The 14,816-nt window shown below is 31.9% G+C and overlaps 2 protein-coding genes across 4 annotated transcripts in view; one reads left to right on the top strand and one right to left on the bottom strand.

Annotated features, from left to right (window-relative positions):
* Positions 1–14,816, bottom strand: part of LOC148628442 (cyclin-G-associated kinase-like) — a 163,967-nt gene that overhangs the window by 113,304 nt on the left and 35,847 nt on the right. The window lies entirely within an intron of this gene.
* On the top strand, positions 5,933–11,487 carry LOC148628443 (uncharacterized). The gene is made up of 5 exons (XM_088564617.1): positions 5,933–6,175; positions 6,461–6,562; positions 6,929–7,006; positions 11,006–11,104; positions 11,432–11,487. The coding sequence occupies exons 1-5, from the start codon at positions 6,058–6,060 to the stop codon at positions 11,485–11,487; spliced, it is 453 nt and encodes a 150-aa protein (XP_088420743.1). The 5' UTR covers positions 5,933–6,057.

Raw genomic sequence — 14,816 nt, 5'->3', positions numbered from 1 at the left:
GACAATAAATTAGTTTAGTAATAGAAACTGGATTACATTATTTTTGCGTGTATATATCTAGCAAATATATCACATGGACCCACTGGGGACAGCCCCCAGACCCCTTGCCAAATTTATTTGGTACTTCCTACTTTCTGTAAAATACCTCCTGCCTGAAAAATTAATGAAGCCCCTGCTTAAATCCAAATACATATGTTTATTTGTAATTCTCTCATTGTTTAATTTTATTTCAGAACAATGTTTAGTGCAGCATTTTGTTCGCTGGGAAGATGATGGTGCTGTCACCCATGGCTCAGACATTCCTGTCCAGGATACCCCTTTTTTTCATCATTGGTCACTGTTTGATGGAATGTAATCAAGGGCCAAATTACAGACAAAAAATAAAAAGGTAATACCTAGGATCAGTGATTCTAATAGAAATTATGATGTAACAATTGCAAATTGTGGTGCAACATTTTTTTTGTTTTCATCCAAATTCTTGGGACTGTGAAATAATTGTACATTAAGAATAGCCATGCATATTGATTGAACAAACAAAGCTAAAACAATTTTGTGAGATTTTAATAGTTTGTAAATATATTGTGCAAAAGGGTTCTTACTTTCAGTAATATTCAAATATCAACCATTTAATTGATTTTTTTATATTTAAAAAAATATGTTTTTAGTTGCGATATATTTTTTGGAGAATCATGATCAGGATGACCATCTATACCCTCGAGCTGCTTATAATAAAAAAAAACATAAGGACAAAAAAAGCTGGGCTGCAGTGCAGCAGTATACTTGGGGGAGATTTTTTTTCCAGAGTATAGGGTAAAGAAAATATTAGTAGTTATTTAAATCATTAAACTTTACATATCATTAGTTCACCTGGCCGACCAGTTGTAAGATGACTAAACACAACACTTAGATTGTGATTATAAAAATACATCATTTTTAGTTCATCATATCACAATCTACATGTTGTAAAATGTCAATACACAACACTTAGATTGTAATTATAAGAATACATCATCTTTAGATTGTTATATCACAATCTACATGTTGTAAAATGTCAATACACAACACTTAGATTGTGATTATAAGAATACATCATCTTTAAATTGTTATATCACAATCTACATGTTGTAAAATGTCTATACACAACACTTAGATTGTGATTTTAGGTATTGGTCATCTTTAGATTGTTATATCACCATCTACTTGTTGTTAAAATGTCAATACACAACACTTAGATTGTGATTACAAGTATTCATCATCTTTAGTTCATTATATCACAATCTACATGTTGTTAAATGTCAATACACAACACTTAGATTGTGATTATAAGAATGCATCATCTTTGGTTCATTATATCTATCTGTAGTAAAATGCTAAATTTCAGACTATCTTTGGTTAAATGTATGTTTATTGTGATTCTTATTTTGAATAAAGGTTCTTATTTCAGATTGTAAATGATACCCCATACTTCAAACGAATAGCATCAGAACAACTGAAAGCTGATTTGAGTTCTGCTTGCTACAATGAAGTTCAAGTAGATACAAGAATTTATATAGATCTGCCTAAAAAAATGTGACCACAGCAAACACATAATGGATGATGTATGTATGATTTTATTAAAATTGAAATGAATTAAATGTAGTATTATGTGTTCAATGATCATGCACAAGAAAAGCAATAATCATATTTATTTGATCCCATATCTGTAGTTTTGTGTCAGAATAAATGTGCATTGAGTTCCTCTATAAATTGATAACATATGTATGAATAAGTGATCAATGAATAGACACATAACATGTTCAATGTGTATATATTTATTAACTGTATAATGTCAGATTTTTATTCTTAATTCAAATTGTCTACTACCTACTCATAAAATTTATCTACACTAAAAAGCAGCAAAATCTGGGAGTTGAAGCACAATTTGAAGATGTACATAGAGAAAGAATGGTTGGCAAATGACAAACACAAGGTGACTGATTTTATTCTTTTGTTTTTAAGTAATCATCATGTTCCTAATGTTAAGATTTAATATATGGTGTGACTAAAGACATTTGTGGGAAATAAAATATATGGATGTAAGTATTAGACCTTCCAACACACATGTGATATAACATACATGTTTATGACTTCTCCCAAGGAGACAGAGTTTATCCTCTTGGCTGAGAAAGAAAGAAATTACAATTTAAATCATTTATTCAATAAAGTTCATGTAAATACAATTTAAAAAAAAAAGAATTAATGGATCGAAAAAGTTTTTTTTGTAACAATCAGATAAAAAATAAAATAATGATGATAAGAAATAAGAAAGTGAGAAAAAAAAATCCCAGATGAGGATGACAGTTAAATTTGTTTACTTCCAAAAAAGCATTTATAAAGAATTCAGCTTAATATGTACTTTCACAGAGTATTTAGATCACACTACCAATCCATTATTAGCTGCTTCATTAGCTTGTACTAAGTTTCTAAAATTCTAAAGTTTAATTTTAATTCTAAAACAGGAATCATTTATTGATGTCCTTAAATCTGTTTCAAAATATAACTTTTTTTAATCAGTCTTTAAATTATTTTGCAGATGTGGGTTTGGGCCTACCGGAATGAGATGTTGACATTAGTTGTAAACACCAACAATGGTGTTGAGGCTCAAAATAAAGTTTTCAAACATGATTAGTTGGCCCCATACAAAGTGAAAAGTATAACTGGTTTGATGTCCGTGCTGATAGATGATTTCTTTGTAGATGCAAACAGGGAGTAAGTATAAATCTTTATTTACAATAGTATTAATTGAATTTTTATGCAATTAGCTAATTAAGCTCAGAATCAAATCATAAAAAGCCACAAAACAGTGTTTAAACCCCTAGGGTGCTCTGATCATAGAGCAACTGGATGTGTGTCCCATGTGATGATGGGGTAACCCTGGCATACTACATGATGGAGTTGTCAGGTCATAATACAGAAAACCTGACTGCAAATCGTAGCGGTGCACCCTGTTGGGGAAAGATGACATGTTCCTCACATGTTCAAGAACCCTGCTGATCCTTAGCTCAACCCCCTATTTCCAGTGGCTATCAAAATGTGTCTATCCAATTTTCCTTGTGTCCCATCCCATTTTTCATTTCATCACCATTCCATGTTCATTTTATCACCTTTTTCATGTTCATCGTCTGGATATAGCCCAAATATTGCTGCTTGGGTGATTAACGTCAACAATTAATCAACCAATCTGTATTTGAGACTCATTGGCGGCCTTCTGTTGTCTTGTATATTTTAGTCTTTTGTTGCCTCTCTGACACAATCCCATTTACATTCTATATTCTGCATATATGCTCAAGAATGTAATGTTTTTAACATTTTACATTTAATATTTGGATAATTATTTTCATAGGTAAATGGACATAGCAGGTAAGGAACAGAGTGATATAACAACACAATATATATATTCTTCACAAATATGTATACAGTAAACATGTATCCAAATTTTTTGTCCATCACTATAACCACCTGCCACAATGTGGCATGAATGTTAAAGCTGCAGTAGCTGCCAAATTTGATTGTACTGAATTTTGCTGATAAAATGAAATATATTTGTAGTAATGCAATTTAAGCAGTAAATGTCAATAACACCTACAGAATATTGTGAAAACAGCGTTATTTTAATCAAAGAAGATCGGTGGCTCAGATCTAATTATTTTCGCCATTACTTTCGAAAATTGCCGACAGGACATTAACCTGGGTTAAAAATACTTTAACCTTGGTAAAAAAAAAATAATAATAACAATAACAGATACACAGGAAAGCATGTTTTTTTACATTTCATTTCATCCATTTCTTGATTAGTTTTCAAATAAATAAACGCTTATTTCATGTATTTAACACATTATATTTGTGGATATCGAATGGAATTATACAGGAAAAGTACAATTTAGTTGAAATAATTCTAATTTAAGGCATATTTCAACAGAAACAAAAATTTGCACAAATGACAGCTAATGCAGTTTTAATGATAGAGGCTGGGAGTTCTATACTAATATTAATTAAATAAAGGTGTTATAAATTAGCTAGTAATATTTAATCAGCATGTTTACAAAACACATTTGTGCACTATCAATGATATAACTGTAGACAGCTTCTGGTTGTGGTCACAAGTGTAAAAACCTCATACCCCAGCTATTGCTTTTTCCTGTTTTAATTGATTGGCTTATGTGTCACTGTATATTATAGCTTATTTTTCAATAGATACAGTTTTCGCCACTTTTCGTATGTTACACGTTTATGATAAACGAAACACTTAGATACAGATATGTAGTACATGTACTTAATGGTAGAGATTCTTCATACTTAATAAAACATGATTCCAAATCATCTTCTTAATTTACCAAAGATGATCTTTTCAAAATGCTTGAATTTTTATCGCAAACATATTTGTCCATTGTGGTGGACACGTTTTTGAACTAACAGTCAGCATTCCAATGGGAACATATTGTACTCCACTATTTGCTGACTAATTTCTTTACTCTTATGAGGCTGACTATATAGCTGATCTGATCAAAAGGCAGGAATATTGTTTCTCTAAATCCTTTGATCTCAGTTTCCGATATATAGATGACATACTATCATTTAACAGTCCAAGTTTTGGGGATTTTATACATCCCATCTACCTCAAAGAACTTCAGATAAAGGACACTACAGACACTGTAATGTCAGGCTCATACTTTGACCTACACTTATAGATGGCAAAGGAAAAAAATTGACCAAACTGTACAACACATGCAATGACTTTTCATTCAGTTTTGTTGAGTTTTCAAAAAACTTCTCTTATGTTATTCCAGACACAGACTTTTTATACCACTTCTTGTGGTTAGGCTTCTGAAACAAGGTTATGTTGCTTAAAGATTGAAGTCATCACTGCAGAAGTTTTATGTTTGCATCATAAACTTGTGGATCGTTATGGCGTATCAATTTGCACCATGTGAACTGATTTGCTTTACATGTTATAGTTTTCTATTATGTCATCTACTTGGGACTTGACCTTTTATGAGCAACTCGGCGGGTGTTTCTAGAAAAGCTGAGGACACTTATCCTACCAGTGCATGTGGTCCAAGCTCCCCATTTTTGTTAAGTCTTAATTGCTCATTTGCTTTTTTTGCTTTGTATATGTTATTTTGGTTATTTTGGTTATTTTGTGTTTTTTATTGTGTTTGTCTGTTTTCCATGTCTGGTTATTGTCCATAGATTGTATTATTTTGATTTAACGTTTGAATCTTATTTCTCTTGATTACTTTTTAAATAGATTTCTGGAATCCAGTGTAACGATGTGTAGTGGATGGGGAAAAGGAGGAGGAAACATTCAAAAATTTTTAATCACACATATGAGAGATGCTACAATAAAAGCAGCTGAGATTGCAACAAATTGTATTACACAAGTAGACAGCAAGAATTTTAGTGTAAAATCTCAATCAAATGCATCTGAGCTGTATGATGTTTATGGCTTTGCCATCAAGTTCATGTATTCAATTCGACGCTCTCACTTACCATGCACACATTTTGCTGCAGAATTTTGATAGCATTGATTTTTTAAGTTTACCTAAGTTTTATACATCAAATCCAATGCTTACTGTTGATCTTTCCGGTCTTCACATGAAAGAGGAAGATCTGGTTGCAGTTCCAACAGCGACAAATTACATTGTATTTGGATAACGTCAAACTTCAAGAAGAGGTAAATGAGATAGAAACCAACCCAGATAAGGAACTTGTATCAACAGCATTTGACTTAGAAAAATCATCAAAATAGTTTCGAGAAATTTTAACAAAAATAAGGAATTTGACTTATATTGTAGACTCAGAAGAATTATTGGAACAGACTAGAATTGAATTGGAAGCTACAGCCAAAAAACTGTTTGTAGGATGCCCAAATGACATGGGTTTGACATTAGAACCAGAACCATCAAAATCAACAAAGAAAAGAAAGAGCTCATCTTGTTGGAACAAATTACCACCCAAAAAGAAAAGGAAAGTCAATTCAGCTACAATTAATAATTCAGACTTATCAAGAAACATGGCATGCATGTCAGAAAAAGAACAGACCTAAAACTGTCCAAAATAACCAATGTTAAATTGAAACTTACCAAAACCAATGGAAAAGCTAAAGGAAAGAAGTTGTACAATCAAACTTCCACTGGTAAGGTAGAAAAGTTAAATTCGGTACAACACCTAATTCTTTAAGAAAACTATAACTGAAACTTAAACAAACACCTCATAAATATTTTGGTGGTTTTAATTAGTAGATTTAATTTCTACACCATGAAAAACCCCCAAAAAACCTTGCATATTTATTTTTTTGGGTCACTTATATGTTATTAGCATATGAATAATAATAAAATAGATGCTCAGTAAGTGTATTGACTTGTTAACTCCATTTTCCTTATATTTACAAGTATAAAAATAAACATATTGTTACCTTCAGAATTCAGCAACAGTGCTGGTACTTTGAATACAGACAGAAAAGGACAGAATGTCACAGAAGAACGGAAAGTACATGTAACTAAACAAAACAAAAATGACAATGGTAAATAATTCTATTTGGGTATCCATGTTATAATCAAATTTTAGTAGAAAGATTGTGATAATTTCCTGTCCCTAATATATTGGGAGCACTTTTCAAACTTTGCTCAACTTAGTTTATTTTTAGCTCTCTATACAGAATTTATTAAAAATGCTGAGTAATGTCTGGAAATTTTTTTATAATATTCTGAAACAGAAATTAAAATTTGATATTTACCTTGGTCCAGCCATGCTTTAATTCTAACAGGGCGCACAGGTTTGTCTGTACTCATAATACAATTTGTTGTGTTAATTAACTCATATTTGTCAAAAGGTTATGATAAACTTTAATTAACTGATTGCCACTGAAATATTTGGTGATTTGTTACAGCTAATGATGTGAAAGAAGGGATTGCGAAGAATGTAACATCAGATAAGCAGATGATGGAGATATTGCCTAAATTAACAGGTTAGTGTGTTAAGTTTGATTGAAACTATTGCCTTCATTCAGGCAGAATCTACCCATGTTTACCAGTAGCTTGCCATATTAAGTGATATTGAAATTAAGCTAACAGTTGATAATGGTGTATTATTGTAATCATGATTTTTATGGCTCTGCCACAAAGTGGTCAAGGCCATATAATTTTATCCTTGTCCATCATTCCGTCAATCCTCAACAAATCATTACATAGATTTTTGTATACACCTTCAGATATAGGGCTGATTTTTTGGGTATATATGCGAGTTCACCATGAAGAGTTACAAATCAGGTTAACCTTTCGCTCTGCTCACCTGATTTTTATCAAAATGGCAGGCTTTGGACTTTTTTAAACGAGGCCATTTGTTGTTTTGACACATTTAGTTTTCACAATCTTCAAATTTTTCAGCACTTGTGTTGACCCACTATTTAGAATTCTTTGAAATCTGCAACAGGTTCCATAATGAATACTTGATCACTAACTGTTATGCATGTTTGTATTTAATATTCATTACCAGAATATTTTCAATAACCAATTATTTTAGATTAAATGAAAAACCTACAGATAGGAGAATGGAAAGACCTCACTGTAAAAGCAAAGTACCTACAAGGGGTACCTGCAAAAAGATTCTGCTGTGGATGATCCAACCAAGTTGTTACATGTGGTAAAAAGAATTAGTCCTGTGCCATTTACACCACAGTGTAAAGTAGATGTTCTTTTTTATATTCTTTCCAAGAGAGGTAAGACAATATTTATCCTTTATGCATAAACTGATACAAAGATTTTTTAATAAAACAGTTGTGCATATAGTAAGTACATATACTCAATTCTTATATACAGTGTGTATTTTTTCTTGGTTCAGGTATTTTATCACTTCATAGATATTTGCTTTCAGTACCAGTACATGTATATCATCAGTATAAGATTTTTAAATGTCTTTAGGCTAGAAACCACTAATTCCACTTCCCATAGGCTTCTATGCAAATTTCACAATATTCAATGGCTTCTCTGGACTTTACCTTAACTTTAACCTGCAGAGGACTATATATCAACATGATTCTGCATATGTCAGCTCACAATCCTCAGAATGGCATGTGGGGTTAGCAGACTTGCAGTGCAGTACTACAATCTCTGAATATTACAAAGAGTACAGGTCTGGATGGTATTCCCTCACAATTTCTTAAAGACGGAGCACACGTTTTGAATAAACCTATTACATTTATTATAAACTTATCTATTACCAGTGGCATTGTCCCTGATGACATGAAACAAGCACGTGTATGTCCAATCTATAAGAAAAACAGCAGGTTGGATGTCGGTAATTACAGGCCTGTAAGCATACTAGTTGTGATATCAAAAATACTAGAAAAATCCATATATTCACAACTGGAGAGATATTTGGTAAAACATAACCTATTATACGACCTACAGTCAGGCTTCAGATCTAACTACTCAACCAACACATGTCTAATACACCTACTAGACCATATAAAAACACAAACATCTCATGGTTTATACACAGGAATGATTATGCTCGACCTACAAAAAGCATTCGACACAGTGGACCACAACATTCTCTGCCACAAATTAAAATCTCTTGGTGTCTCTTCCACAAAATGGTTTCAATCGTACTTATCAGATCGAAAACAAAAAGTCGTCATAAACAGAACAGAATCTGAATTTTTGAATGTAACCTGTGGCGTACCTCAGGGTAGTATATTAGGCCCTCTTTTATTTCTGTGCTATGTCAATGATATGACAACCAGTATCAGCTCACAATGCAAACTTTTATTATACGCTGATGACAGTGCAATCTTATACTCACATAGAGATCCCGGTATTATATCATCCAGACTGGATCAGGAACTCCAGTCTTGTAGTCGATGGCTGGTGGAAAATAAACTGTCGATGCATTTGGGTAAGACAGAATGCATTATGTTTGGCTCCAAAAGAAAGTTAAAGAAACTTACCCGGTTTAGTGTAAAATGCAAAGACCATACAATAGATTCACAGACAAGCCTAAAATATTTGGGTTTAAACATAGATCTGGGGAGTCTATAGTTAAAAATATTGTCCAAAAGTCTAGCTCAAGACTGGGGTTCCTGTACCGAAATGCTAAATGTCTATCAGAGGAGTCCAGGAAGTCACCGAGTGTGGCACTTATTCAGTGCCACTTCGACTATGCATGTTCATCTTGGTATGTTGGTCTCAATAAAAAATTAAAAAATAAACTTCAGGTTGTTCAAAACAAAGTCATTCGATTTATTAAAAACCTGGACTCTAGACATAACATAGATTTTAATATATTTAAAGACGTTGGTATTCTTAATGTGGAAAACAGGGTACGAAAAATGAGGTTAAACCATGTTTATAAAATATTTAATAGAAAATCACCATCTTATATGAATTGTAATTTCACAAGAATTCGAGATTGTCATAACCATTTTACCAGATCTAGTGAAAATAATTTTTATGTTCCAACTATAAAGGGGCCAACTGTTCAATCTTTTTATTATAATGCAATTAAAGACTGGAACAATTTACTAGCAAATTTAAAGAGTTTAAAAAATTCAGATGCGTTCAAACTAGGAGTAAAAGATTTTTTATTTGATCAATTGAAGCAAGCTCGGCATAAATAGTTTCATTATTATATTGTCATACAGTGGATTTTACTGTACGTCAGTACTTTGAGTGTTTGAAGATCAGTACTGGATGAGGACCATTGTTACTGTTGCAGACTGGCGCTTGCCGCCTGGACACTACCTTTGGTCAACAGCCATGAACTCTTCTTTGGACACTTAAAGTTTTTAAATTTTATTTATAATACTAGTGATTTGTTTCCTTTCAAGATACCCTGCCAAAGTTTTGAATTGTTATACTTTTTGTTCACCTCTAAGATTTTTACTCTATGAGGACCCCATTGTAAATAAGCTATTTAGCTTTCATGGGCCATCCTTGATTAGATATCAACGTCTTGGGTTCTATATTTTTGACAGTTCAATTCTTTTATACTTTTAAAATTTTATAGACAATATATATTTGTATTTTATATGGTGTATATGTATGTTGTAAATTGTGTAACACATGTAATATGTTGATATTTAGTCGAAATAAATCATATCATATCATATCACAGTACTGGTCACCGGAAGTGAAGTGTCTATCAATAGCATGGGAAATCCCAGTGTTTTCACAAGATAGGGGTATATTTAGAAATCATTATGGAGATTAGGCTTCACATCACAAGAAGCAAAATGCACCTATAAAATGTACAGAAATGTTTCTCCTTTCAGAAACTGTTTAAATTTTTTTAATGAGATGAGAACTTTTTTCACAGCACTATGAGGAACAGGGGTAATTTCTGCGTAGGACTATTTTTGCGTACGTTCCAAATGCTCATTGGTTAAATTGGTGGTCTGTAACCTAACTCTATAAAGCTGTTTTATCGTAATTATAAATAAGCAATGTATTGACTAAAAATATTTGTTCAAATAGAAGAGAGTTACTTTTTAATTTCGATCAACTTGATATCATAGGAGGATGCAGTCTGTTTATTGGTAATAGCCTACCCTGCTCAAGTGTGGAAAATCATTGGTCAAGTGGTAGCCAGTGCCTTAAATGTGGAGATTGTGGGTTTGATATCAGACCTCATCATACTTCAAGACTTTAAAAATGGTAGGCTCTGCTTCTCCACTAAGCATGCAGCTTTGTGAGGAGAGTGATGACTGATTGGATTGAAGTATAAAATTGTTTTTGAGTGTGGTAACTTACCTTTCTCGGGTTATTGCTTCTTTGAGCTAGTCCAGCCTAGTTTGTCTGTCTAGTAAAAAGCTGAGTCTTGATTTGTACGAATGTATTTCATACTAAAAATAACTAAAAATTGGACTACTACTTACATGTGAACCTGAAGAAGTAGAAAGTATGTAATCTGTAATACTGTGAGAAAAATGTATTATCTATAACTAAAAGATGTGTGATTTATATTTCAGTGGATGAGGGATTTTTTCAACTTGAAGTAGACCCAAAAAGAACAGAAGAACTTGCTAAAAATGCTTTTGAGAATCTTATGAAGTGTCTTACAAATCAAGGTGAGAACTATAAAACTTCTAAAAAAATTTTAATTACCAAATTTATCTTTAAAAGGTATTTCAGCAATTGTTTGGAGTGAATTTAGTATCACATTTTTGTCACATGACATCAATATAATATTGCATAAAATATTGGCAGACATGTTGTTGAAAAGCATAAGCGAAGAAAGATACGGGTTAAGAATATCAATATATTACAGGATATCTTGGATTCTTGACTCCTTAAATTTGTGAAATGGGTTATGTTTTCATCTGTTCAGTGGCTGTTTATGTTTTAACTCAACAGTGAAAAGTAATTTTGATCATTTGTTGCAATTTTTTTATTAGAATGTCACTGTCCTGTTCATATACTGCAAAATGATATATGTATGATGAATAAGTAAACAAAATACAGATAAGGATTTATTTCCTTTCTACACATCAATGATACACACCAAGAACATAAGATTCGTTTCAGAAAAATTAACATATAATCTTCAATGTAAATTTGAACCATTAATTTCACTTATACCCTTCATTTTTAGTTATTCCAATTTGTTTTTAGGGAATTTCATAAAAGACTTGAATTGTGATGGACTTCTAAAAACCTCCCCATACATGTTGTACAAAAATAGACCAGTTAGATATGATGGTGGTGGTGAAATTTTAGAGAGGAAAGATCTTAGCACATTACAAGGCTCCAGTTGGCTTAATGATAGAGTAAATGTATATTCCCTTGCAGAGTAGAACAAGAGGGTCATTTTCGCTCTGCCATCATATATGGCAGTCCTTTGGGAGCAAAAACGGTCTGATACTTGGTTTTACAGTAAGGTAAGTATTTCATTTGTACAACATGTATTATTTTAAAATTTTAAGGTAATGACTATGAGTTATGCAAATTTATTAACTGCCAGTTACAAAAAGAACAAAGAAAAATATTTTGTATGTTACTGGTTAAGTGCAACGGAAGTCATGGAAATGCAGGACAGGTTTTGCAATTCCAGCAATGGCGGTGATGACAGCACCCACAAACTTCATTTATGTTTTCAGATAAGTTAATTTCAACTTGAACTCCTTATGCTAGGTCAATGATATTCGGTGTGCAGAAGCATTACCATCATTTCATCACAAATTCATGCAAATTTTAGGAATATACCCCCACAGTCATGGTCTGTTGACTTAGAAAATTCAATGTTAAAGTTTCATGTTGTTTTGCATTTATAACACACATGCTAAAATATATTTTGTTTTTGTAGGTTGAATTCTCAAGATACACTTGGATTTTCATGCCAATCAACAAGTGTCAAAGCCACTGGATATTACTGGCAGCAAATATCCTTGTAAATCAGTATCGATACTGGATTCCATGAATGGGAACAATGACAAATATGTACAACATTGAAGGTCATTCAATTAATTATCAGTGAAAATGAATGAAAACCAAATAAGTCTTTATTATGCATTTTCTTGAACACAACACCCCCATATAAGTGCATTTTACCAATGTTTTCCATGAATTATGAACCAAAAAACTACGGGAAATAAAGAATTATCCATCGAAAAAAATGAAAAACATGTGGAAATTTAAATAATCTTTAATGCAACTAATACATGTTCTGAATTAAAACATAATTATTTTTCATTATGTAAAGTATTTTATTTAGATATAGAAGGTATCTCTTAATGGATTTTGAATAAGGATCTCATAAATTTTATCTTTAAAATATGTAATATATATATTTGTTTATTTTATGTTCTACCAACTGTTTGAGGGGATACAGGCATGCATCTAATACAGGACTGATTATGCTATACTGTTGCCCATTAGGCCCTTGAAAAAAATTGACACCAATTTTCTTGAAACTTTGGTGAATTGAATATCACATTAAAGACTTACAAATTTTCATGAATTTTGGTCTCAATAAGTTTTGTAAAAATATGTCCATGTGATCAGGTATATCACATCTACTGTAGCAGGGATAAGTACCATATGAATGACAGTCTTAGTTGGTTCTCACTTAACACTTGTGGGTCTAACAGCCACATCCCTACTCCCCCCTCCAACGTAGTATCAAGAACGCATGAGACTAGTTCTATGCATTGTATAATGCAAGTGCATATGATGATAGAACCTGTTCAGAATTGGACCTGGTTCCGCTTTGTCAGTTCTGGCAATGTTAATCTTACTTTAGGAAAGTGCAATTTGTGTCCAACTGCAAGCAGTGTGACTGTGCTTTAAAATGAGGCTATCTGATATATAGTTTGTTAATAAATAATGACTTGAAAGCTAAAAGAGAAGGTCACGAGTTTCCACTGTCGAAAAAATGAGATTTTGATGGTGAACGGGTTCATTTTTTGGACCCTCACCAGAGCAGAATTGATCTGTAGTACTCTATTATGCCTGGAAACTAAATAAGAGTGATTCATTTGGCTTCAGTAGCCTTCACGATCTACAGGCTATTGGATGAATGTGCTTTGGTTCCTGATATGTTCCAGTTGAACCACACAGGTAGCAAATAATGACCAGAGATGGACAAAAATGACCATTTTTGAGTGACAGACCAATTTTCAGCATAACAAGGGTTAAAGGTGTCATTTGTACTGAGACATTTATTTCCTCTTTTCATTTTCATGTACTTGCATTTGTATTATAACTAAAAAGAACATTTTGCAGGAACTACATGAAAATAAGAAGTGGGAAAATAAAAGATGATATTGATGCTAATTGGAAGAGAGGAAATTTAAAATCTAGTCAACAAAAAGATGGCCATAGCTGTGGACTGTTTATACTTATGGTAAAGATAACCATGATATGATTTACACATGCAGATAAATTATTGTTGCATGCTAGTTTATTAGTGTTTTGAGTAGAGTATGGAACAATGACACCAAGAATGCCCCAACCAAAATCTGTGTACAATAGGTTTGATATATTGACTTAGATGATTAGTCTGTTAAATTTTAGGTATAGGACAGAGGACATAATGATGTACATAACTATCAACATTCTTTACCATATTGATTTTTTAATTGTGCCCTTCAACAATGATTTGTTGAAAACCATTTTAATTTGTTTTATTGACGTTATCTTTTTTATTCAACGTTTGTCCTGTATTTGAAAGCACTGAAAATTTATTGCAGGTTTTGTTATTTTTAATGTTGCTTGTCAGCATACTAGCATAATCTAAACCAATACATTTTGTTATTTTGATAAAAAATGGCATTGATGAGATTTTTGTTCTTATTTATTTTGAACATTATTTACAATTAGCTATAGTCAAGCTTTATAATTAATAAAAAAGAGTTTCAGTATTAAAGTTATAATAGTTTTTTGGTTGCCCCATGGTTTTAAATTTTATGAAATATTAAATTTCACAAATTTAATCCCTGTGTTCATTGATCAAACTTTACCCTTTTAAAAAGATGTTATCATATTTAGTATCTTTCTTCTGTAAGAATCACATTTATGTTTATTGAATTTTATTATTTGGTTCCTTAAGGCCATCAGTTATCTTACCATTTGTTAGAATTTTCTACAATTTAACGATGTTAGGAAATTTTAGAAATTGATTGTACAATATTCAAAGATATGCAGGAAAATGCATTCAAAAGATAATAACATAAAGTTTCATTCAGGCCAATTGTTATCTTATTGTACAAAAATAAAAACCAATGAAGAAAAGTTCTTCATAGAAAATTAATACTAGTAACTAGAAGACAATACCAATCAAAA

Source organism: Perna viridis, chromosome 1 (genome assembly GCF_037379345.1).
Source record: "Perna viridis isolate PV_CMFRI_1.1 ecotype Kerala chromosome 1, ASM3737934v1, whole genome shotgun sequence".
In the NCBI taxonomy this organism is placed as follows: domain Eukaryota; kingdom Metazoa; phylum Mollusca; class Bivalvia; order Mytilida; family Mytilidae; genus Perna; species Perna viridis.
Note: the sequence above shows the minus strand (reverse complement) of the source record. Positions and strands in the feature narration are given on the sequence as shown.

Bases quoted from the DNA above. Each gene is read 5' to 3' on its own strand.
- LOC148628443 (XM_088564617.1), top strand. From the start codon at position 6,058: ATGCATGTCAGAAAAAGAACAGACCTAAAACTGTCCAAAATAACCAAT. The intron at 7,007-11,005 runs GTTAGTGTGTTA...TTTATATTTCAG, and splicing joins GATATTGCCTAAATTAACAG to TGGATGAGGGATTTTTTCAA. The intron at 11,105-11,431 runs GTGAGAACTATA...TTTTTTTATTAG, and splicing joins GAAGTGTCTTACAAATCAAG to AATGTCACTGTCCTGTTCAT.